Raw genomic sequence first — 25,942 nt, 5'->3', positions numbered from 1 at the left:
CAGCAGTTTGACCAGTAATCAACAACATGCCAATTCTAGCTCACGGGCCACCTTTCTTGACAGCTATCAGGACAGAAAGACCAGCCTAGCCAGAGTTTGCATACCTGCAGATTCAAGAGCATAATCAACCATTCCAATGCGATCGTCGCTGTAGCGCTTCAGGGCCCGGTTGACAATGTGGTGAACTTGCTGAAACAAGACAAAGGGAATGAATGTAAGGCGGGAACTCAGGATTCCAAAACTTATTTTCCAGTTTTGTTCTATTCTGTCAGGCTAGAGGTAAACCGTGCAAATGGCAAGGCTACCTGAGAAATTAAGGTATAGCTTTGCTGGTGCAAATCCTGAGACCGGTTGCATATCAGTGGTGCATCAACAGACCACTAAGACATGAGACCTGCACTGTATGGACTGGTGGGACTGCTGTGCCAAAAATTTGCCTGGGAACAACATGCCACATTTTTACTCGGTTGAAGAGGCATAGGGTGATATTAAAAGTTAGTGTCATTAATTTCAGTGAGTAGACCCACTGAAATTAATGGACACAACTTAGTCATATTCATTAGTTTCAGTGGGTCTATTCTGAGTGAACTTAGTTGCATATTATCCATAAATTGTGACTTAACCATTCCTTCCTGCCTTACACACTACATTGTTAGTGACATCCTGAAAAATAAGGAACTGTCAAACCCTGCAGAACTGATCACTATTTTGCCAATAATCGATACTGCCTAGGGTAAGAGTTGAGGCTTAATATCCAGCAGGCAAATATATTAGCAAAGTTAAGAGTTATTACTGTGTCAGGGAGCAAAGGGATGGCTGAGGGTGCCACCTAATGGATGGCTGCTGATATGCCACTCAAAATATTGCTTGCACTGTTGTCAAAGGTATAAAATCAATCGTAGAGCTGGAACAGATCCCAAGGGTCATCAAGTCCAGCTCCCTGCAATGCAGGAGTCTCAACTAAAGCATCCATGACAATTGGCCATCCAACCTCTGCTTAAAAACCTCCAAGGAAGAAGAGTCCACCACCTTCTGAAGGAGACCATTCCACTGTCGAATAGCTCTCACTGTTAGAAAGTTTTTCTGTACGTTTAGTTGGATTCTCCTTTCTTGTAACTTTAAGCCATTGGTTTGAGTCCTACCCTCCAGAGCAGGAGAAAACAAGCTTGTTCCCTCTTCCATGTGACAGCCCTTGAGATATTTGAAGGTGGCTATTGTATCTCCTCTCAGTCTCTTCTTTTCCAAGGTAAACATACACAGCTCCTTCAACCACTCCTCATAAGGCTTCGTTTCCAGACCCTTGATCATCTTGGTTGCCCTCCTCTGCACACCTTCCAGCTTGTCAACATCCTACTTAAATTGTGGTGCCCAGAATTGGACACAGTATTCCAGGTGTGGTCTGATCAAGGCAGAATAGTACTAGAACTTCCCTTGATCTGGACACTATACTTCTGTTGATGTAGCCTGGAATAGCGTTAGCTTTTTTTGCTGCTGCATCACACTGTTGGGGACTGTACTTTGTTAAAGGTGCTGGGAATTGTAGCTGTGAGAGGGGTGAACTACAGCTTCCAGGATACTTGAGGGGAAGCAATCTGCTTAAAAGTATAATGTGGCCGTGAAAAGAAAACCAAACCCCTAGGAATTTTCAAAGCTTGGAGCATTGGGCTAGAAGGTTTGGAGATGGCTGTGCTGATGCCATAGGACATCTGGGTTGAGAAATGGCCTGGAAGAATCATGAGACCAGAAGGGAGGCAGGGAAGAGCCTTACCAAACATGACTGACTGGTTCAGCCCTGAATAGAAGGCCTGATCATTGGCTCCTTCATAATGATAATTGGCATTTATACAGCATTTTCAGTGTTCACAGCACTACCTGCACATACGTCATTCTTTAAGCAGCTTACAAAACCTTGCCCCATATTGCAGATGTGGGGGTTGAGAGCCAGAGTTTATGGCTCAGCTAAGGCAGGTGGAGCTGGAAACATTTTAGATATTGGAGACCTACTTTGTTTTTTTACTAGAACCTTTAGGTCCAGCAACCAAACTCACATACAAATACATATGCTAAGAATTAAGGTATACAGTGAGCCCATAACTTACATTCCGGTGATCACGCCTAAAGCCAAAATTGCGTATCGTCTAAACACACTGTGTGTAATGGAGTGGGGGGTTGCCAGAGTCTCTTTCCCCTCAGACACCTGCCCCCTTTAATTATTATTTTTAATTTGCCAAGTGCGTAAACGTGAATGCGCACAAATTAAAAACACACAAATTGCAGGCTTACTGTACTAAGTATACTAAGAAAGGACACAGACTGAGAATTAAGAACAGGATGCCACTGAGCACGTGTTCAGCCTAGGACAAAAATTCACTCCTAGTTTCCCACAAAGCTTTCTTCATTTCTTCAGCCAAATTTAGCAGGGCTGAGGTACCCTTTTCATTGTTGCTCCTCAATATTACTTTCACATTCCAGACCTCTAAATACACACACACAAAAGTAACATTCTACATCACCATCTTAGCATCATTCTTGGAAATGCCTTTGTGAGGAACCACTTCAGCCAACTGGTAAGCGAATTCTCACCTCTTCCGTTACTCCTATGACGCCCTCCCTTTGGAGTACGACCCCGACATCTCGCGCAGAGAGCCGCTGGTCCTCAGAGACTTTGGCAAGGATCTTCTGCTCCAGGTTGAGGAGCTGTTCCTCTAATTCTTCACGACGGAGAAACAGACTGCCTGTCCCGTCCCTTTTAGCCTGGGATAGGAATCGGCTGAGCCACATTGGAAACTGTATTTCCACCTGAAATCCAACAAAGAGAAGAACAGGTTTCATAAACACTTTTCCTCCTGTGAATTGCAGACCTTCTATGGAGAGAACGTAAATAGATTACTGAGAACAAGCAACAGCTGCCCTGGGCTCCCTTGGGAGGAAAGGAGGGGTATACATTTGTTAAATAACAGCAACAGCAGTGCTTCCACCTTGGAAGATTTGATCTAAGGGGCATGATGGGTGGGGCAGAGATACTTAACAAAAATGTTTGTAGCTTTTCATCTTTTGACATCTTTTAATTTTGACATTTTGCTGATCCGTGGGCTGGATACTGACCTTTCCCACCCCCTGCAGGCCACTTTGTCAGATATGTGGGGCTGCCTCCCTGTCATTTACCTGATGTCATTGTGACAACAGGAGACAAATAAATATTTGGAATGCATTTGTCGAAACCATAGTGACACATGAATCAACATATACTTGAGGGAAACAATAAGCTTATATAGTTTTGTAATCTTAATTATATTGTATGCTTATTTTGTTTCTGCTGCTTTCCCCTGCTTTTAAAAATGTTTCTGATGTATCCTCTCCTTTTTCTATTCTTTTTTAATTGTTTATTTACTTTAATTTACTATAATAATATCAATAAAATACAAATAAATTTATTTATATCAGCGCCCATCAGTAATGCACTTTAATCTCCAGACTGTTCCTTTACAGCCATGTTCTTACCTGCCACACATATGACACACCTCAGATGTCAGGGGAGGTTAAGTGTGGTTTGGGGAAAACAGCCTTGCAGGAAAAATTAGGATGTCCGACAGACTTAATTTGGCCCCGAGGCTCTCCATGCCTGGTTCATGTCTACTCCTACACAGAAAGGAGCAGACCTCCAGTTCCCTGGCTATACTACACTAGAGATAAAAGCTTTCCAAGAAAGGCTTAGCTATGAAGGTCACTGGGAGACCTTGGACTGGAATAATAGGTTTATTGCAAGACTTAAAATGCAGAGATGAGAAACCATGTATATCAGCCTGAGCTGGAGGAAAGGTGTTAAATAAATGATATATAAAATAAAATGAACTTACATCTTCCCGCATTTCCTTGATCTGTCCTGGCAAAGAATCCACGTGTTTTGACAACCTTTTCTGATCCGAGGCCAAGACCACGAATTCTTTTTTCAGGCCTGTCAGTTGCGCTTCCAGCCTTTCCATCTCCTTTTGGAAATTACCCATCAGACCTTCTTGTGTAGAGCTTCAAAAGCAAAATGAAAATTCAGGTGCTTCAGAGTCGGTGGTATCTTTAATTACCTCCACCAAAAATGTTCTACAAAAACTATGTTTGGCTGTGAAGATCAGTCAACAGCCACCCCATGAAAATTAACCCATACCAGACAGCCTAATCCAAGCTATATACCACACCATACATTTAAAGCACATTCAATGTATATTTAAAGCACATGCATTTCATCAAAGAAGCCTGGGAACTGTAGCTTAAGGGTGCTGCGAACTGTAGCTCTACAAGGTGGTGAAACTTTTGGAGAAAGTTGTGCTTTAAATGTGTGTGAATGTGATTTAAATGGTGTGGATCTGCTCTGATTTCCAATTAGTCTTGTTTGCTGTTGAGCTCCTGGATGTCTCTTTGTGAGACTGTGGCTGCAGAGAGGGATAAAAAAAAATCAAATGAATAAATAGTTAAGATGTTCTGAATGTAGGTAATAGGGCAGCAACTGACTATGCCTCTTTATAAGTACTTGCCATCAAAAAATAGCACATAGTTCCTAGTTCCTAGTTGATCTTTGACTGCAACAGGACTTAAGAAAAAGCACTTTCTTAAAAGCACAATGGTGCAAACTGCAAATTAATTAAAAACAATGATGTGTGACCCCCCTCCAATCTCCTAAAACCATATTTCAGCCACTAATTACAGGTTTCTGGGCCAAATAATCAGGTTTGACTTGTAATACAAGCAAGTATTACAAGTACTGAACATGCATCTTACCAGCTCATTATATGTCAGCATCACTACTTAAAAGGTGATAAATTGTATGAAAGGTGATAAATTCTCAGGTTATTCATGCACCCTGTTATTCCAAGAATACGTAAGTTTCACTTTCAAGTTAAGAACAATGTCACTTTAAACACAATTCTCTCAGGTTACATGCATTCCCCTGCCCTCCTGCTATCATAAGACAGAAACTGCCATAGGAGACAACTCTTTCTTGAGAATGCTCAAATTACCTTTGCCACTGTGAAGTCATTTGGAGCATCCGAGTTTCTGTCTCCTGTGGGAGAAACAGGACACAGGTCAGGAAATAGAAACAAAGCAGAATAAAATCCATTGCTTGTGCAGCACCGTGTGTATATCTAGAACTGGAGGAGCACAACACGCCACAGCAAGGGATGGATGGATGAATCATAACATATCTTCTATTTGGACCATTCACTACTTCTTTTTCCACTTCTCAGTGGGTGAGCAGGGGTTAAAGCCATTTGCAAAAGTGCTCTTTGAAGAAGCGCCATGCTTCTCATTTAAGTGAGTGAGTGAGCAGGCAGGCAGTAGGAGAGAGCAGAAAGGAGCCTCTTCTCTCCAACTCACCACTGGCTACATAGGGGAGAAACAAGAGGCTGCTTCAAAGACTGCTTTTGCAAAGTGCTTCAAGACAGACCTTCCTCACCCCCTGCACTTTTGTTTCAGCCTCTGGAGAGAACAGGATGTACAGCCAATGCAGGACTAAGCCTTGTCCTTCTGCCCATAAGATGACTTCATGCTCCCCCACTGAGTTAAGCCCCCCCCCCCCAGAAGTTTGGCTTGCATGTCTCATTTAATTAAATAGAGCTAAGCACATGCTTAAACCTCCCCCCCCCCAAATTAGTGGAAGATGTGCTTAAGATCAGCTGCATCACACCTAGTAATGTTTCAAAATGCAGTGAAACAACTGAAATAATCAACGTAAAGGTTATACATGTTTTACTAAAAAGTGAAAACTGTAAATATTCTATTTGGATTAAAAATGGGGGGAAACCCACATTACAACTACAAGAGCTGTTAATACAGTGGTTTCAGCTACATGTAACAAGAAACCATGGTTTAGTGCAACATGAAAAAGTTCCAGGAAGTTCAAGCACAGGTTCAGGCACTTCCTCCTCCTGTGCAGTCAGGAGGATGACTTCTGGGAAGGACCACAGCTCAGACATAGAGCATCTGCTTAGCATGAAGAGGATCCCAGCTTCAGTCTCTATCATCCCCCAATAGGGATGGAAGAGACCCCTCGTCTGAAACTCTGGAGAGCTACTGCTAGTGTTGACAGCACTGAGCTAGATTGGGCAACTGTCTGACTTGGTACGGGCAGCTTCCTATGTTATTCTGCAGAGTAATTTCAATTTCAAAGAAATGTCATCTTGTAGTGTTGTATGAGCAAGGATTCTTGGCTTACACCAAACTCTGGTGAATGTCACAAGAAACCACCAAGAAGCTTCAAACCACGGTTTTTGAAGCTGGCTTGTTTAACCAACCAGGAATTGTTTTAAGCCAGGATCCTTGGTTCGTATGCTACAACAAGCCAATATTCTTTGAAAATGAATGCAGGTGGTATGACAGCCTTCCCTAAACACTGCATCCTTAAAATATGTAGTCAAGTTTTACCTCTGAAGCCTGGGATACTTTCTTCAAGAGACTGTCAAAATCCTTCCGTAGCTGGGATCGAAAAGCATCCAACTCCTTCTGTAGGGAGACAAGAGAAGTAGTATATAGCTTTAAAAACAACCACAAGTTTGATAACTGATTAATAGTTTGGTTTTGAATTTGTTAATCAAACAAACCAATGAACCAAAATATTGACATATTGCAAAACTGCAATTAAAGCTCCAGCAAGTAATTTTTGTGCCGTTACTTACAGATAAATTGCGTAACAATCTGTTTTTTCAAGCATTTGCCCTCTATGTTGTTGTTCTGGTAGAAACCTCCCCTTAAGATCCCACTTGTTGCTGCTGTTTGCTGCAAACAGCAGCTTCAGGAGATCATTTTTAGGTGTAAAAATGGTGCAGAGGAAAGGCTTGACCCTTCTCCTCCCATCCCATGATCCTGATCAAGACTGAGCAAACTGCAACTGCTATTTTTAAGCAAGGGTAGGGAGCAACATGCAGAAGGAAGACATGTTTCATGTCAATGTCAGGGTTGCCCCTGAGTGAGTGCCCTAGAGCCATTTCTCAGAAATCTCTGAAAAACAAGGATTGCAGACAAGTTAAATGGTTTTCTGAAGCAAAAGCGTTGCAGGGTTTCATCAGGAAGCTACAGGACATGCACCGATTGGAAACAAAGTAGTATGTCCACTCCAAATCTTTTGCTGGCCCAAGCAACATAGAAAGTGAGATTGTGTATAACCACCCTGATACCGTGAGCACAAATCGTCATGAATGCAAAAAAGGGATCCAGGCTCTGTTCATACCCAAATTTGAGGAGTGTTCAAAACTGGAAATTAAGTAGTTATGTGCACAAGTCAACATGCTTGCAGCCCTAAAGTCGATTCTCCCCCTTAATGTCAAAATGTCCCCTTCATTCTCTGTTCCTGCCCTACCTGGAGGTGAAGGTCTGACTCTGCACGGAACTCCTCTCTCAAGATGGTTTCTCGTCGTCTCACCAGCCCATCCAGAAGCGATAGGGTATCGTCATGAGACAGAGCTGCCCCTTCCACAGTCTTTTCCCCTCTTTGCAGTTCCAGCACTGAAACTGCACCTTCCAGGCTCTCAAGATGTCTCTCCAGTGCCTGAAGCCGAGACAAAACCTGCTGCTGTCCCTTTTAAATCCAGGGCATGGGGGGGGGGGGAGAAAGAGAGAAAGAGAGAGATGCAGCTACATAAGGCTACTATCACCATAATTTAATAGAAAGAATCTAAATTGAATCATGTAAAATGCTCTCTGCACCCCTGACACACTGCAGCTCCCAGAATTATTTCCTTTAAATGTATGCTGGGAATGTATCCTAGGCTTCAGATACAACAAGGCTCTTTCTTTCTTCTTGGAATCATACAGTTGGAAGGGACCATGAGCATCATCTCTTCCAGCCCCCTGCAATGTGGGAATCTTTTGCCCAATGTTTGGCTTGAACCCACAACCATGAGATTAAGAGTCTCATGCTCTACTGACTGAGCTACTCCTTGGATTCTTAACCCACCATAAAAAAGATAAAGTACCCCTGACAGTTAAGTGCAGTTAACGACTCTGGGGTTACGGTGCTCATCTCACTTTACTGGCCGAGGGAACCGACGTTTATCCGCAGACAGTTTTTCTGGGTCATGTGGCCAGCATGACTAAGCCGCTTCTGGAAACCAGAGCAGCACACGGAAACACCGTTTACCTTCCCGCTGGAGCAGTACCTATTTATCTACTTGCACTTTTTTGGTGTGCTTTCGAACTGCTAGGTTGGCAGGAGCTGGGCCCAAGCAACAGGAGCTCACTCCGTCGCAGGGATTTGAACTGCTGATCTTCTGATTGGCAAGACTTGGGTTAGTGGTTTAGACCACAGTGCCACCCACCATAGTTCCCATTAGAATTTTATGACCATCTTAACCCCAGGTTACAGCTCAGCAGCAGCCAACAGCAAAGTATATAGCTCTGCATGACTCCACCTATGTATACAAGAATATAATTATATCCCTGTGAAGCAAAGAGGGAACACCCTAGCTCAGGGGTCTGCAACCTTTAAGACAAAAAGAGCCACTTGGACCCGTTTCCGAAGGGAAAAAAAACTGGGAGCCGCAAAACCATTGCAACATTTAAAACAAATATATCTCCGGAGCCGCGATCTGACAGTGGGCAGGAAGGTGACGCTGGGACGGTGCATGACTAACGCACGCACCGCACCCATGTGACGTCACAGCCAGTACAGCGCCCGCCACAGTGGGGAGTGTCGGGGCGCACAATGCGCCTCCTCCCCTCGCTAGTATCCACCCCGGAGCCGCGGCAAAGGTGTAAAAGAGCCACATGCGGCTCCGGAGCCGCGGGTTGCAGACCCCTGCCCTAGCTCAACTCAGCCTAGGAGTGAGCAGAAATGTTGCAGGGTATCTCCTACTCATGAACCTCTGAGATCCACATAATACTCACCTCTGAGAATGCAACAAAATCTCTTGCTTCATCTCCCTTTTTGGTCACAGGAGAAGACAGCTTCACCGATCCCCAAGAAAACACAGATGGGTGGAGTCCGAAGGGGTAAAAATACCAGGCACCTAAATGTGATTAGTAAGGAGAGTTCAGTTACAGTTGGGTTTATCTGGTGGGTCTTTACCCGGCTATTCTGTCAAAGCAGATGTCCAGTCAGACTTACAAAAATCTAGTTAAATATAAACTATTGGAGTATACACCAATATTCAAATGAGCGCTTAGGTGGTAGGCTGATTTATACAACTCAACCTCATAACACCAGAACATACAGTCCCTCAATGAAACGGATTGGCACCACAGTCAGCTCAGGACGGACAGAAGGAAGAACTTCACACAAATTAATTTGGCGAATTCACCATAAGATGTGGGAATGGACACCAGTTTTGGAAGCAGTTGTGGTTCTTCTAGCTCAACGCTGCCTCCCATGGCAAACAGATCCTGCCAGCCCCAGCCAGCATGGCCAATGCTCAGGGATGGGGGGAGTTATAGTTCAGCAGCATCTAGACAGCCCCAACTCTGGCCTTCCCCCACCCGTCCTGGCAATGCTGGTGGCTGAACCTGAGACCTTCTGCATGCAAAGCACATGGACCCCTACTGAGCTACAGCCTCTACCCAGAAGGGGAATTTTTAAAAAATTAAGAGATCAGACAGAATCTTGGAGGATATTACTAACAAAAGCTACCAGGAGAAGTAGCAAAATTGGAACCCGTGTTCAGATGCAGGCAGATAAAACACAGGGACTAATAATTGCCATCTGCGAGCTTCCAGAGGCATCTGGTTGGCTGCTGCAGGAGGAGGAACGGTGGGTGGTCTGATCCTGCAAAGCAGACCTTATTACGCTACAGTTCTCTTCCTGAAAGGAAGTTGGTGAATAACTAATCATTAAGCAGCACTTATTGATGTGCAGGAGGACCTTGACAGCAATATGGAACTCACCGTAGCCAATGGCAGTCAGGAGCAGCAACAGGAGCAGCAGCAAGAGGAGCTTCTTCAGGATTGGATAGCTCCTGGGCACCAAGGAGCAAGAGAGAAAGGGAGAGGATAAGATGCAGTGGAATTCCACAAAGGCAAAACCTGACAAAGAAGCGGAGCAGCCACTGTCTGTGGTCAATTTGCCCTTCCTTCCTCATAATGTCCACCACAAGGGTGGGAAAATCTTTTTGCAGCCTGAGAGCCACATTTCATTCTGGGCAACCTTCTGGGGGCCCCACATGCCAGTGGTGGACAGGGCAAAAGGCAAAAGCAGGGAAAACAATGGATGCAAAGTTTATCTTTGTACAGTGTGCTAAATTTCTACATATGCACTGCCACAACCCTCTCTAACCTCCATCCAGGGAAGCAAGAGGCATTATCCAGGTATCAGGGCTGCAAAGTAGGGAGAGTGAGGGGTGGGGCCTGGGAGAGCTCCGAGGGCCACACAGTGAAGCATAGAGGGCCACATTCAGACCCCAGGCCTGTGGTCCCCCAGCCTTGGTCTACCACAATGCAACATGTAGCAAGTAATTATTGCACTGCCCCTTTCTGAGACTGAGATTACTAACCTCTGGACTACCACAACACAATGTGTCAGCCATTAGGCTGTGGGCTTTCCCATCCGTCAGTGCAACAGGAGACGGGGAAATACGCAACATGACATCTTCGCACAACACTTTGTGCTATAGTTGCCATTAGTGAGAAGATTAATCAAAGAGAGCTAGATGGGCCGTAGCAGTTGCAAGTCTCTTGCAACCTGTAGCTCCAATCTCAGCCCCAAATACTGGGTTGCATATGGTGACCCCTTAGCTCAGCTGCCTCCAACCTGTTGTCGTCCTCCTCCCAATGGTGTTGGGACTCCAAACTCCCATCAGCCCCAGCCAGCATGGCCGACAGTCAGGGATGATAGGAATTGTAGTCCAGCATCAGCCATGGGAGAGGCCATTCCAGCAAATAAGGGGCAGCCTGTATGACGTCAGAAAGACTGCACATATTTATTTTGCTTATTTTTCAAATGGCTAGCCCCCCTAACTTTCAAAAGAAGTTCAAGGCACCTAACAAATTCTTCATTCCAACCACACAACATAAGAACTATTTATTATTAATAATTAATTAATTAAATGTATATACACAGACTGACTATAACGTGTCATTCCAAGTTGAATAACAAAATCAAAATAGTAATGCCACTGCAACCACATCAAAGCTAAAACATCAGATACAAACCAGAAAAAGAAAGAAAAATAGTTCAGCATGGCCAATTTTCAGGGAGTCAGAGTCTATCCTGGAGAGCAAGAGGCTCCCACTCCCTCCTTTAGGACAAGCTTTGGAAACCCTGTCGGCATTTGCACTATTCAGCTCCCAGCCAATTGCTGCCTCTCAGCCAGTTCAGAAATTGCTGCCAGCCACATTCCTGAGCGTTCCAAATTCTCTGCCACACTGACCGTGTTAAGACGAAGACATCCAGCAGGGAGGCTGCAGTGGTCAGGCGGTACCACGCGGTCCCCATCCACCAGTATAGCAATCCAAAGATCCGACCTGTGAAGTCACCAGAGCAGCATGAAAAACAGCAACAGGCCATGTCAACAGCTCAGCTTGTTTCAAGATCTAAGACTTCGTTTCCTGCTCTGGCAAAGTGGTATAATACCAGCTTCCCTTCACACACTTCCCATCTCCCCAATGTAGCTCATCGGAAAAAGGTCTTGGCACACAACTTCCTTTATTCGCTTGCCATGTAGGCAGATCTGGCAGCAGAAATGGCAACAGTCAGAGAAACCAGAACATCTAAATCTTCTGCAATGCTCCCACTGCTGTCCTAAAAAACTGCCCTTCTGTTACAGGAAATTCAGGAGGAGACTCCATCGTGAAAGGGTTGAATTATATCAAGAGATTTGATTCCAGCTCTCTAGGCACGAAGAAGACATTTGTGATGTGACAGGAAGCTAGTTTGCTTAGCAGTGCTAAGACAATAATGTTATCACTAACTACTGTTGTCACAAATAGTCACATAATTGTATTGGCACAAAAAGATCTTCAAGAGATGTATGGAAGCCCAAAGGGAGGGTGTCTGCTGCATCTCTGCTGGCAGTGTTCCACAGAACTGTAGTTGAGGCCAGCCAGGCCTCTGTAATATGATGGACAACTAGCAGTGTTTATCTCAGTGGGGATAGAAGGGCTCAGGCTGTCTTTCCATTTCCATTTGCTAACTTGCATAATGAAAATCACTCCTGTAAATGAAACACTTAATGGCTTTTCCATTTACCTGGTGACGTAAGCGCAAGCCACAGAAAAGAGCCTGCTTTGGAGACTGCATTCCTCAGCACGGAACCAGAAGTGTTCTGGTCCAAGTAGGTGTGACCTGAAGGAAACAGAGTATAGGTTTGTCAGCAAACAGGACATCACTTCTTCCTCCCTCCCTCACACACTTTGAATGGAAGGAAAAGACATTATTTCTTTATGATTCTATTTCCTTGGTTCCCAAAGTAGAAGAAACCTGTCCAAGGAAACAGGGGACTGATAAAGCATTTACCAACCTGCCTGAGTTTTAAGAAGTGCAAGGGAAGCTTTGGTGGTCGTCCCTACACCTAGTGAGGAAGGGGGCACATGGGTGGGCCTTCCCTGTGCTGGCCTCACACCTTTGAAACAACCTCCCTTCTCAGGCCCATCCAATCACAACACTGTTGTCATTTTTTCAGCAGGGGAAAACTCACCTTTTTGCCCTGATATGGGGTGAGGTGTCTTGGGCATCCAGTAGCATAGAGGCAAATTCAGAAGAGCAGGGTTCCTTCATTATAGTCATACCCATGCCCCCTCACAGCCTCACCCCTTTGAATATTGTACAACCTTCTAAGATTATACAATAGTAATAAAAATTAGGGATGCTTTGCAACTATCAGCGCAGACCTCCATGTGCTGCCCTTCAGCTAGAACTACTGCTCTGGTGTGCTCCAGTATCTTCCTTTGGAGTGACTTAAGTTGTGGTTCCTGTGAAGTTCCATTGTGCATAACAGAATTTGCACACCATTCTCTTCAAAATGAAGCAAAAATGTGCTTTCAGTGTTCCTTCACTTTGGAGCATACAGCAGCTAAAAAGCTTCCCTTTCATGCCAATTGGTCAGCTCTAGGATGCTGGAGAAACAGATCTGCTGCAGAAATAGCAACTGGTCTTGCCCCACCCACACAGAACTCTAGAACACAAGACCAGTATGGGCATCTAAATTCTTGTCGCTGCAGCTCACTTAATTGTAACTGGAATATTGCATTATGTGTCATGTCGTTCTTATTTTATTGTTTCTTTCTTTACGAAGGTGAGCAGCCTTCCTGCAGCATGAGGGAACAGCGGGTGGGTGGGAGACTGATGCCAGAGCCAAAGGTTTGCCGGTGTGAGAGGAGCTGCAAAGCTAGGATGACACTACAGGCAAAGGGCCCATTGTGAAGGGGTTCTCTCTATTATCAACACAAGAGACCTCAAAAAAGTCTGTGGGACAGGGCTTGGTGCAAGAAGATTTTTTTACAGGAGTTTTCTCTCCTGGGAGGTTTCTCATTACAGAGCATCATTTCTACTGCCTTGGGACAAAGAGCACTTCTGTACCTGCATAGTCATCCTCAGAGGAGTAGCCAGATGATGAGGCGTAGGTGTCGTAGGTTTTCCTTTCAACCAGCCCATTGATTTTTTTACTGGACTCCGAGCCTCCAGTACCTCTCCTTCTCCTCGCTGACAACTCCTCGCCTGGCCAGGAAAGAGGAACTTCTTTAGGAACACAGGAAGCTGCCTTATCATACGGGATCAGACCATCAATCTCAGTATTGTCCATACCAAGGGTGGAGAACCAATGGCTCTTGGACCCAATCTGGCTTGCTAGACCTCCTGATTTGACCCATGAGACAGATTTGGGCAAGCTACGCCCACCTGATGTCAAATTAGCCATTACCTCCCTTAACTATAACCTGTAGCCAAGGTTTGTCCTACAACTACGGGCTGTGATTAAAGAGAAGAAACCTTAACCACAAACCTCAACTAAACTGTGGCTTGGCTGCCATCCTGCACCAACTTAAAATAGCTGGGGAAGAGGAAAAGCGGATGCAAGTTCTTCTCCAGATGTTTTGGACTCCAACTCCCAGCAGCCTCAGCCAGCACAGCCAATGGGCAGGAATGCTGGGATGCCCTAAACATCTGGAGGGCACCAGGTTAAGGAAGGCTGGTGTATTTAAATTCTTTTCCTTCTTTAAAGGCCTTTGTTCTTCAAGCTAACAACATCACACACAACAATACCATGAAATTCACAGCACAACCATTTAGTATACCTAGAATCATAGAACTGTAGAGTTCGAAGGGACCACAAAGCTCACACAGTTCAACTCCCTGGAATGCAGGAATCTTTTGCCCAACTTGGGGCTTGAACCCACAACCCTGATTCTTATCAATATAAATAGAGCAGTCATAATACTATATAATTCTAACCGAAAAACATACATATGATCTGCAGAGCAAGCAGATATAAATATTTCAGAATAAGTAAGAAGTAGCTGGGGAGGGTGCAAACAACCATATAGAACCTCTCTACAGCTTATACTGGGTGGGAGACTGGTATCCCCCCCCCATGTTGTTTGACTCCAACTCCCTTTAGCCTGCATGGCCAACGCCCAGTAATGATGGGAGTTGGAGTCCACCAATATCTGGAGGGCAACAGATTCCCCAACCTCGGCTTAAGTGGAAAAGAAATACTCACTCCAGTAAGAATTGTGGTCTAGTGGATCATCCAAGAGAGCGCTGCTTCTGCCAGAAAGTCCCCTGCCATCTCCCAGGTAAGATTCGCTGACCACAGACTCGCTATAATAGGAGGTGGTATGGGCAGCAGGGTTGCTTCCCAGGCTAGGAGCGGGAGATGGCCGCTTCACACTGCTCGATTTCCTTCTCAGGCTCCGGCTGCAGGAGTAAAAAAAGGAACACATTGTCATGCCGATGTGTGTCAGTGTGATAGTGGTTAGAATGGTGGACTAAGAAATGGAAGAACCAGGTTCATGCGGGAGTGGTGCATCTAAAAGGCTACGGAAATAGTTAATGTAGCATAGAATTCTATGATGTCACCGCAGTAGGCAGTTTTCTCAGTTATGTCTGTTCTCAACTGTGAGTTTGTTGTATGCTGCTATGTGCCTCAGAAGAAGTCTGTAAAGTCTGTCAGTCCCAGATATATAAATAAATGCATGTGAATATGTTTTAGTATACCAGGTAAAATAATGTGTTATGCTTAAAGCCTAAACAGAGTGTTTTGTGCAGTCTTTTCTAAGACAGAAAAAGAGAAGGGTCAAACGACCTGGGGCAGCTTTCACGCATATAAATCCCCACTATGTCATGAAACAAACTGGTTGACTGAGACCTTCTCAAGCAAGCCTACCACCAGGGATGGGTGAATCTGACCATTTCTCATTCTTCCAGTCTTAAGTTCAGTTCTCCACACTTTCATGTCAGTTTGGAATTTTTATTTTAAATTCATCAGCATTGTAGTGCTAATTTCTCCTAATGTATACGTTTTTGTATCCAGTTCTGTTCAATATGCACATTTTTGCAAACCAATTTTCTCTAATATATGCATTTTTGTATGCTATTTTCACAGTTATGTACAGTATATATTCCTCTAATATTTGCATTTTTGGACATATTACTTGGCTGTAGAACTACCGAAGAATCCAGGGAACTGTGAATTTTGAAGGATGGCTGTGTTTTGATTCTTGCATATCGGAAAGTGTGAATTCAGCAGGTCAGCCCTTAAATGCAAACTTTATCTATTTTTTCTCCCATTCCTACCTACCTCATAGGGTTGCCATGAGGATAAAATGAGAGCTGGGAATAAACCCACAAACACTGCCCCAAGTTCATCAGAGGAAAGACAAGATACAAATTTAATCAATCAATAAATGTGTGGAAAAGGCAAAGCTCACACACATGAAGCTGGTAGTATGTAATGACTAAACTCTCACCACTTAACATATCCATGCATCCTGTTGAGAAAGAGAAAAGGGGAAATGATGTGTGTTCAAGGTTAGTGTGGATCTGAAAGGGATTAGAACTGGCTTTTGAATGTCCATTATGTGGCGATAATTGTGCACCGCAGGTGGGTGAGATTGGTCCAGGGAGGGACTGGTTCAAATCCCTGCGGAGCTGTGCAGCTCAATGGCTACTAGTAATCATGGTGGCTGGCTATGCACTACGTGCAGTATCAGAGACAGTATGCATCTGGAGACCAGTTGCTGGGGAGCATGTGCGTCAGGTGCTGTTATGCTCAAGCCCTGCTTGTGAGCTTCCCAGGAGCATTTGGGCAGCCACCATGACAACAGGGACTCTTCTTACTAGGCGACCTTGGGCCAGTCACACATTCTCAGTCTTAGCTGCCACATGACACTTTTGTGAAGATAAAATGGGAAGGTGGAACTATGTGCACTGGAGAAAGGGTGAGATAAAGATGAAAGCAACAAGTCACCAACTACCATTTGTGTATGACATTTGGCTTGCTTTTGTATTTATTAAAAAGAATTCGGTCATCTCTGCAGAAGAATGCAAATAAGATCGTGCACAGATAAACTGCAAGCCCCAAGTTAAAGCTACTTAGAAACTCAAAACTTTGAAAGGCAGGCATGCAACAGCCACTGCAAAATGCACAGACTACCTTTTGCATATCTGCAAAACATCTGCTGAAACATTCCCCCTTCTGCTTTGATCTTGCAGTGGAGGGAGCTGCAATTGTACAGTTTGCATAAATCTGAAGCCCTTTTCCCTCTCTATTGAACAGATGATGGAACCCAAAGAGGGCTGGGTGAAATCAGGTTGGGGGCTCCCTTGGGGAACCCATACTCTATACTGTACACCCCAAAATATTCTCAAATTATGGGGGTTATGGGGCATACTTGATGCTCCAAGTGGGGAAAGGATCCTAGAACAAGTTTCTCTGTGGGTGGCTTTGTTCTATTCCTTTTCTTATGCCAGCATTGGAGCAATGTCTCAATCCAGGCACTTTGTACAAGTGCCTGGATTGAGACATTGCTCCAATGCTGGCATAAGAAAAGGAATAGAACAAAGCCACCCACAGAGAAACTTGTTCCAGGATCCTGTATAATGTGTACTATACATGTTTTGAACCATATAACTGATGGACTGCAGATGAACTGGGGCAACCCAGAAGTTTAAAAGTGTGTTACGAGGCCTGAAGCTTTAAACAGGGCCAGACGGCCTTTTTTGTGCAAGGGACACATTTCCTCAGGGACAATCTATTGGGGGGCTGCCTACTACTGGTCATCAAAACTACTGGAGGTTAGCTCTCTCAATCCCATGCAAGTCTACTCAGAAGCAAACCCCACTGGGTTTGACAGGGTTACTCTCAAGTAAGTATACAAGGGAGCTTAATACAACAGATCAATACAGCTAATGTTCTGGAAAGCGAAAGCAACTCCTTTCTGACTTTAGTGTGCTATAAACACATTCTCAGATCCTTCCAGTTGTTCTGAAATTACATAGAAAGAGGGGAGACACACTTTAAGAAGCCAGGCCAAAAAAATAAAAAAATAAAAAGGAAACAAAGAGAAAAGGAATAACCCCTGACAATACAGAAGAATGAGGCAATTTCAGGAGCCACAAAATTGATATTGAGGCCACAGGTTGCCCACACGCACTTTAAAATTTCAATAATAACCTCACCAAACCAGTGGCTCATATTTGCTGTGGTATGATAGATACTTCCTGTCTCACCACTCTGTCTGTAGATTAGGTGTGACGGCTCAGGAAATAAGCACTGGGGGATCAACAACGTGTTTCCATTACAGGAAGAAACCAGAACATGGTTTTTCCAAGCAGAATTAGGAGAAATGCCCAGGGTAATACAGAGATATACAGCTTTGCTGCTGAGTGCATTTTTAAATAGCACAAGCAGCTATTTCTGCCTGGCCTATTTAAAAAATGATTTTTAAAAGTTGGGGGGAGCAGAGGCAGATGACAACATTTCTTAGCCACCTACGGATCTTCTGCAATGTGAGAGAAGATGTGCTCAGCACACAAATAAGACTGCTCTGCTTGCTCTTTCTCCCACCTCTTACTTCCTGCCTGCTTCCTCTGCAGCAGCTGCGGTTTTCCTGGATGGCTTTGCGTCTAGCAGCTGCTCGTGGTGGAACAGGAAGGAAGGAGGAACGGAAGAGCCCTGCTGGACTAAGGCCAAAGCCCCACCTAGTCCAGCATCTTTTCCCCACAATGGCCAACGAGATGCCTCTGGGACGCTCACAAGCAGTGCATGAATGCATTACCCACCCCCCACCTCAGGAGTCAGGCAATAGCTACTCCTAGATGGAAAATGGGGTTGACAACTGACTGGGCTAGGGGTGAGAGAAAAATCCTGACAAGCCATTTGCCTGAAAAACAAGGAGCACAGCTTCCCCTCACCCTCAGCCTTTTTTGTAAACTGAACTTCTTTGGTCATGGGGAACCTGTGGCCCTGACCTGTTTTTGGACTCAAACTTCAAGAGAGAGAGTGCAGGATAGTGGTTTGAGTGTCATTGCACTTGTCAGTCAGCTCTTCCACCTTTCCTCCTCCTCCTAAGTACAGAGAACCAGTAAAAATGTTACAGCCATCAAATAGAGGCCACTTCACATGGTGACAGGTGTGGTGCAGTGGTGAAAGTGTCGGACTAGGCTCTGGTTCAAATCCTCCCTCAGCCGTGAACCTTCTCTGGGTGACCTTGGAAACCATCTCTCAGCCTAACCTACCTCACAGGGTTGTTGTAAGGATAACATGGAGAGGAGGAGAGCAATGTATACCACCTTGACCTTCGTGAAGGAAAGGTGGATAAATAAATGCAAGCACAGTGGGCACTTGTAGTTGCCAGCCCATGTGACATCAGTAATGGCTGACAAGCGACTGAACTCCCTAGCTGTAACAAGCAATAACTTTTTTCCATTTTAAAGAGGATAGGTTTCTCTTTTTCATGGTGCATTTTGTGGCTGTTTTCTGTGGCTCTTGCTTTTAACTAAGCCACCTTGAGTCCTATCAAGGAAAAAAGGCAGGGTATGTTTGTTTGTATGTATGTATGTATGTATGCATGCATGTATAAATAAATAAATATTTTCCCCATGCTGTGCCATTGTAGTGCTAAGCTACTGCTACTTTCTAAAAGTGAAACATATAAAGCAGGTTTTGAAAATGGGCCCTGTCAAGTTTTATTTTCTTTCAAAGCAACGTAAGTTTCCCACAGCATAACCACCTATTTGTGCCAACTGACTGCTGCACCGGACATTCTTTAAAAGGCTAGGATGAACTCTAGCGCTACACTTAATTTTTAATAACACATTGAAGGGCCTTAAGACTTCTGTAATAAATACAATTTGTAACTTTGGAAATGTCACATCCAGCAAAGCTGAAGAACTAGAAAAATTACTTCTCCTGTACTGCAACCCTTCCTTTCTCCTCTAATCAAGTAATGTGCTGTGCATCAGACAAGGTGTGGCTATATTGCTGCTTGGGAAAAAACTGTGGAAACAGGGAGGGTTATCACAAGTCAGATGTGGGAGAATGTGGCAAGAATTATACTGGAATTCTGCGTAGGAAGAGAATCAAGTTGAGAGTCTTCTAAGAACCACTTTGAAGGATGCAGAGTAAGAGCTCTGGGCAATATAGCTGTGATTAATATTGCAGTTAAACCTGTTTGGGCCCCGCTTGATGTTAACAATAAATTTCCTAAAAATACAGCAGTGCTCAGATTTGAAATTCAACCATGCTTCAGCTCTATAAATCTGAAATCCAGTTTGAGGTCCGAATACAACTTTCAGTGCTGAAAATTCTCAACCAAATGTCTAAAAGCAAAATGTGATTTTTCAAAATGCAATATCTATCTATCTATCCAATTTGTGAATTTGGATTGCACCACGCAAACTGCTATTAGTTTCTCCCACAACACAAAATGCCTCTTCCTATCCCCAGCTCATGCCAGTTACATATCACATGCAACCCTTGGCTGTGAAAGGCAGCAATAACAAGCTAATGTTTTATAATGAGCTGCAGAGAAACTTGGCAGTGCATCAACATTTAGGAGGGAGGGAAAGGTGTGGGTTCCCTTTTGCTTTGTTCTGACTTACCTATCAGAGCCATCTTTATATAGGATGTGCTGACTACTCAGCAATGAACTCCCTCCACTATTACTGATGTTGTCATCTTCATTTTGGTAATAACGAACAGTTCCAAGGCGCTGGCTTCGTCGGGACATGGTCAAAGGAAAACCACCAGACCTTTGTCAAGATACCTGGGGAAGCAATAGAGAGAAGAGAGCATAAGGTCCACAAACTCAGCAGCTGGGACAGCAACAGTGACATTCCGCACTGTGCAATTAAAGCACACAGCTTCCCCCAAATAAACTTGGGAAATGCAGTTAAGACTTACAGAGCTACAATTCCCAGCACTCTTGAAAATCTACAGATCCCAGAATCAGGCTCATGCAGAGCTAGTCTGGGGTCCAGGACAGGAGTCTTGTCCTTGGCATGACAGCATAAGTTTTAGAGGTGTAGCAAGAATATAACAGCCACCCTGATGGATCACAGGGTTGGAAAGACCTTGGGGTCATCTAGATGAGGGGTGGGAAAGCTTTTTCAGGCCAAGGGCCACTTTTCCTTCTGGGCAAGCTTCCAAGGGCCATATGCCAGTGGTGGGTGGGGCCAAAGGAAAAAGCGGGCTGAATAACTAAATGAAAAATTTACGTTTGGATAGTAGGCTAGTTTCTACACACTCACAGAACCCTCTCTAGCTTCCACTCAGTTGAGCAAGTGGAAATATCAGAGTTCATGGCCACAATCCAGACAAAAACATTTGGGATTCAATCACATACTAACAAGTTTAGGCTGGTATGTGTGGGAGGTTCCGCACAACAAACCCATTTCCTCCCCCAAATCAGATCTTTTGTGATAAGGAAAGCAACGGAAAAATGCACTGGGCTAACACTTGCTTTGACAAAATGTCATCTGACCACCATCCAAGCGGATCAGAATGAATACTCCACAAACAGCTCATCTGAAAACACTCATAAAAGGGTAACTGATGCAGATCTACTAATTCTACTTGAAACAGGAGGATTAGGGGCATTGCTACTTGTCCAGCAGGAGGAACTGCGACCTGAGATTTAGAAGTTCCTGCTACCTTACAGGCCCCTTCACTAGAGCCTCCGTCTGGCTGGCCTGAGCACGTGAGCTCAACTTTCTAACCAGCAGACATATGAATCACATGCTCCTTTTCAGAGCACCAGGAGCCAAAACTTGGCAGAGAGCTGCAGAGCTCTTGGCCAAGAAAAGAACACATGTCCCAGGCCAGCCAAGGAGAGAGCCATCTCAGACTTAAGTCAGGCTCATTTAGGTGACCCTCTGGCAGCGGCTGTATTTATACACCACCAGGCAGCCGCCCTGCAGATTTGCCTGCCAAGATGCAAAACAGTCCGAACAGCAGAAACCTAGCCTGACTCTGCTCAAATATCCACCCCTTATACGGTTATAAAGTCTGCCTCCCTGGCTCTCTACAATCACAGCAACAAGCAAGCAGTCACCAGGCTGTTCATAGGCAACCACTTATGAAACTTCAATAACAAAACCAGTCAAATCTCGATCATGTTATGCCAGCCTGTGTTTGTAATCCTACACCACAGCTATTCTGAGAGATGCAGCCGATTCTCTTCAAGGCTACATTGGCAAAACAGCATCCTGACAGTTCACATGCTTGCCTGCAGAAGATTCCTTTCCCTGAATCCTTGTAAAAAAAATAAAAAATAAACCCCTTCCCTCCACAGAAGCAGGATGCTCAAGCTGTTCCTGTACTTGCCTAGAACTATACTGTAAACAGGGCTTATTATGCTCCACACACCCCTTTCCATCATTTTACAACAGCCCACAAGAGACTCCTCCCCACTCCATGTGGGCGCAAAGTAAAGAGGCATTTACATCAAATCCCAAAGAGCAAAAGAAAAGTACAAAGGCATCTGTTCAGTGCTATTAGGAAACAGCACTTATCCCTGGGGGGATTCAATAGAAAGAATGTATGCTAACTCCAGGGATCAGTTTTGGCCTCCTTTCAGAACAGGAAGGGAGAAAGCAGCAGATTATAAGGGACCTCTGTCAAGTTACTTCCTATGCATGTGCCAAACTGCCTTGCTCCTTTCTTTCTTACCAAGTTTCACCCCCGCTCTCCCCAATAAGGAGAATGACTGAGAAATCTGGGGAAAAGGGAGTCCTTTCAGGGCCCAGTTCAGGTTTTTGCAAGGGCAAGAAGAAAGAACAAGTCCTGAAACTTGCTCCCAATGTAAAGGCTGACTCTCTAACCTTGGAACATGTGCAGAAGCCACTGAACAAAGTATAATGGCAAAGGCTGTCAGTACAGTACAGCGGTTAGAGTGCCAGACAAGGACCTGGGAGACCAGGGTTCAAATCCCCACTCGGCCATGAAGCTCACTGGGTGGCCTTGGGCCCATCACTGCCTCTCAGCCTAATCTACTTCTCAGCCTAGTTTGACACTGTAACCACTACAACACACTGGCTGTCTTGACAGGAACTGATGTCCAAAAATGTCCATTGTCATCTGCTTCCCCATTCTGGTTGGACAAGGACTAGTGGTAGCGGCGGGGATTGTGTTCAAATCCTGTCATGAAGTTACCTGGGTGGCCTTGGGCCAGTCACTTCACTCTTCCAGTCCAACCTACCACAACAGAACTCAGGGTGCCATTTTGCCCTCACAAGTTCTGTATGGGGAAGGGGTGGAGTAGCAAATATAATGAATAAAAACACTCTTCAAAAAAGTTCTGTTTCCCCCCCTCACTAATAATGAGCCACCACTGAAGCCGGGCTTTCAAGTGGGTATGAACCTCCCTCTCTACCCCCTTTAAAATTCATCACTAGCAACAACTCTCTCCCTTGTGGACTGAGTGCCCTCAGACGCCCTCCCATCAGACGTCAAGAAAATAAACAACTATCAACTTTTAGAAGACATCTAAAGGCAGCTCTGTTTAGGGAAGTTTTTAATGATTGATGTTTTATCGCTTTATTGTTATTAATATTAATAGTCTGTTGGGAGCCACCCAGAGTGGCTGGGAAAATTCAGACAGAAGGCCGGGGTATAAATAAAATTATTATTATTATCATTATTATTATTATTCCCTTCAGCCCCTGCCAGCACGGCCAATAGTCAGGGGCGCTAGGAGTTGTAGTCCTGAACTTTATGGAGGGCGGGCACCAGGTTGGCAAGGGCTGCCGTTGCAAGTCAGCAGGGCTAACGGTTTCTGAAGGGACCACTCAAAGCCAATTACAAACAGTAAAAGAAAGAGCGAACGGGACCCGGGAGCAGATCTGAGGGGGGAAATAAAAACGGGACAGTCGAATGAAGCGTCCTGAGTTACCCGCAGCCGGCGGCCACGCGGGGAGGGCGGAGGGAGGGCGTCCTCAGGAAGTCCCACCCTGCTCCCTATTTCCCTACCCGCTTCGCGTTGCTCCCTGCAACACCCTCCTCCGGCAGCAGCAGCCCCTGTCTTCCAAGAGAAAGTCCCAGCGAACTCGAGGAGCGTTACACCCAAGCAAAACATTCCCGGGATGGGGCCGCTCCCCTCCTCAACGCGTCTCCCTGCCAAGGAAAAGCCCCTCCGATCTGCCGCAGCTGCCAGTGCCTCGCGAGGACAACAACAAAAGCAGCATGCGCGAGGCGGGTCGTCGCTGCTCCTTGCAAGGACGGGGCGGGGGGGGGGGATAAGCCGAGAGATAAACGGAGAGACAATTCGGAGCGTCTTTTCATATTGTTGTTTAAACGGGGGACATTAAAAGAGGCGGCAGAGAAGGAGAAGAAGTGGCGCTTTGTTCCGGGCCAGGGAAAGAAATCAAGGCAGGGCGGCTGAGCGTGAGGGGGGCTCGCCTGGGGTGACTTCTGGGGAATGGGGCGGGGAGGACTCGGGGCAGCAGCACAAGGGGAGCTTGACTCTGGGGCAGAGGAAAAAACAAGACGAAACAAAAGGGCGCCACCTTTTTTTCTTCTCCGGTCTCCTCTTGTCCTCTGCCTCTCCAAGCGGGGATTCCTCCTGAAGCGCACAAACTTATCCCGCAAAGCGCCCGAGATGCCGACAACAATAAGGATCGGAAATAAACCCCAAACCCTCAAGAGCCCTTTTGCCTTGCGGGGATGTGCGCGAGGTCAGCTTGCTGGATCCTTTTTTGCAATTAATTAAGTTAATCCTCAGGAGCTGCTGCCGCCGCCGGTCCCGCCTGCTCCGAGCGCTAAAGAGAAGCCGCACGGCGACAATATGGCCCGGGTTTTGTGTGCGTGCGTCTGTCAAATCCCAGCAGCGGGAGCTTATTGGCAAGAGCCGCACCTGACCCGCGCCGTCAATCTCTCCCGACCGCCTGCGCCCATTGGAGGGTTTAAACAAAAAGCACGCGTCGGGCCCGCCTCCTCGCCAGCTCCCTTTCCTGGCTTCAGCTGCCCGGTTGCGTAAGAGGAGGTCGGCCTCGGCGGCGGGTTAAGCTGCGACAGGCCGTGGCTCCGCCCCTCTCCTCCGCCCCGCCCCTTGGAGGCTGAGACGTATTAGGAAGGCCGCCGCGGGGAAAGCGCCTCTAGCGGGCAGAAATTACAATAAAACACAGTACTGTACAGTAATAGTAGTATTTTAAAAGATTGCTCGAAGCAGTTGTGGGGAGCATCGCAAAAAAAGTCCAGCAGGAAAAGTGAAAGCGTATTTATTTTTTATTGCAGTGCTGTTCGGTAGTAGACTTTTCTGGACGGGGATTAAAACAATAAAATGAAACAGCTGAGAAACTCTTCCTCGTCGAAACCGGACGCTTTTTTATTTTTTAGAAAAGCATGTTGGCCCTAATGAAAGTATTGCTCTAATGTGGAGCCCATGCAGCATCCTGTCAATAAAGCATGTTAAAAGTGGAGGGGGGGGGTGTAAGATATAAATACTGGTCCCCCAGGACTTAAATCCTAGGACCCCTTCTGAAATAAAGTCTGGGCAGAGTTGATGAAGCAGCAGTATTTTATTGAAAATACACACTTGAAGGTGGATGACCTGAAAAAGCAGGCACACACCAAAACATGAATATACATATATATATTCATGAATATATATAAACTCCTTTTCCTGAGCGCAAGTCCCTCCTTCGCCGCCCACTAAGAAAGGGGCGTGCGAAGTTTACACCTATCGCGTCCGCTTCTTCCATTGCAATGTCAAATCCAACCCCCATTCCCTTTCCCGTTCCCCAAAGCCCCTTATACCCTGTATACTGTTTTTAGCAATACAGTAAAGCCATGTTCCTTTATTTCACTGAAGCATGTCAATATCTTGTTTTCTTGGTGTTCTTCTTAACCACAATTTCTGCAAAAGCATATAACACCTGTTCTTTTTGCTATCATCTTTAACCACAATTTGTTCCACAAGCTATATTAGAAAGTCCTCAGATAAAAATCCCCTCACCATTATAACCATATGGCCTTATGACTTTTATTAAAAAAAGCAATTACATAATAAGAGCAACATTTGTTTTTAAAAGGCAGTAAAAAAGCAACATAAATTATTTCTCTCAGGGGAGAAGAGATTTTTGTTCACCTTTGGTGCCTCAAGCTTCCGGACAGATTAAAAGAAAGGACTTCTTCGCGCAGTGGATAGTTAAACTATGAAACTCGCTTCCACGTGAGGCAGTGATGGCCACCAACCTAGACAGCTAATTAGACAAATTAATAGAGGAGCAGACTAACAGTGGTTACTGCCACAATGGAGGCAGTAAGCTTTTGATAGCAGTTGCTGGAAGTCACCAGAGGGGAGAGTGGTCTTGTGCTCAAGTCCTGCTTGTGGGTTTCCTCCAGGCCCCTGTGCTTGGCCACTGTGAGAACTGAAGCCTTAAATGCCACCAGTGCATAGAACACTGTTTTCACTTAAGCACAACTAAATGAATGGAATTGTTTTATTTAATTTATGATGTTTGCAAGTCCATCAGCGATTGTGTGGCCAAAAGAGCAGGGGAAGAAAATAAAAAGTATAATCAATAACCAGC

General features: G+C 45.2%; 1 protein-coding gene across 2 annotated transcripts in view; it reads right to left on the bottom strand.

Annotated features, from left to right (window-relative positions):
* The window catches only part of SUN2 (Sad1 and UNC84 domain containing 2), a 29,056-nt gene extending 4,671 nt beyond the window's left edge, over nt 1-24,385 (bottom strand). Inside the window, exons 1-14 of one of the 2 annotated variants that reach the window (XM_083401099.1) lie at nt 23,918-24,385; nt 20,015-20,178; nt 14,631-14,827; nt 13,493-13,630; nt 12,164-12,259; nt 11,346-11,439; nt 9,865-9,935; nt 8,872-8,993; nt 7,346-7,564; nt 6,415-6,492; nt 5,010-5,053; nt 3,858-4,023; nt 2,584-2,799; nt 105-189 (exon numbers count right to left, since the gene is read on the bottom strand). In XM_083401099.1, coding sequence (XP_083257225.1) covers nt 105-189; nt 2,584-2,799; nt 3,858-4,023; nt 5,010-5,053; nt 6,415-6,492; nt 7,346-7,564; nt 8,872-8,993; nt 9,865-9,935; nt 11,346-11,439; nt 12,164-12,259; nt 13,493-13,630; nt 14,631-14,827; nt 20,015-20,142 — 1,654 coding nt within the window. In that variant the 5' untranslated portion in view covers nt 20,143-20,178; nt 23,918-24,385. Of the gene's footprint in view, nt 1-104; nt 190-2,583; nt 2,800-3,857; nt 4,024-5,009; nt 5,054-6,414; nt 6,493-7,345; nt 7,565-8,871; nt 8,994-9,864; nt 9,936-11,345; nt 11,440-12,163; nt 12,260-13,492; nt 13,631-14,630; nt 14,828-20,014; nt 20,179-23,381; nt 23,580-23,917 lie in introns of those variants that run through there. The other variant, XM_083401100.1, reaches the window with a different exon arrangement.
* Between the last annotated feature and the right edge of the window lie 1,557 nt (nt 24,386-25,942).

The sequence above is a fragment of the Podarcis tiliguerta genome (genome assembly GCF_965153285.1).
Source record: "Podarcis tiliguerta genome assembly, chromosome: 10".
Lineage (NCBI taxonomy): Eukaryota > Metazoa > Chordata > Lepidosauria > Squamata > Lacertidae > Podarcis > Podarcis tiliguerta.
The sequence above is the reverse complement of the archived record's forward strand: the minus strand, read 5'-3'. Positions and strand labels throughout refer to the sequence as shown.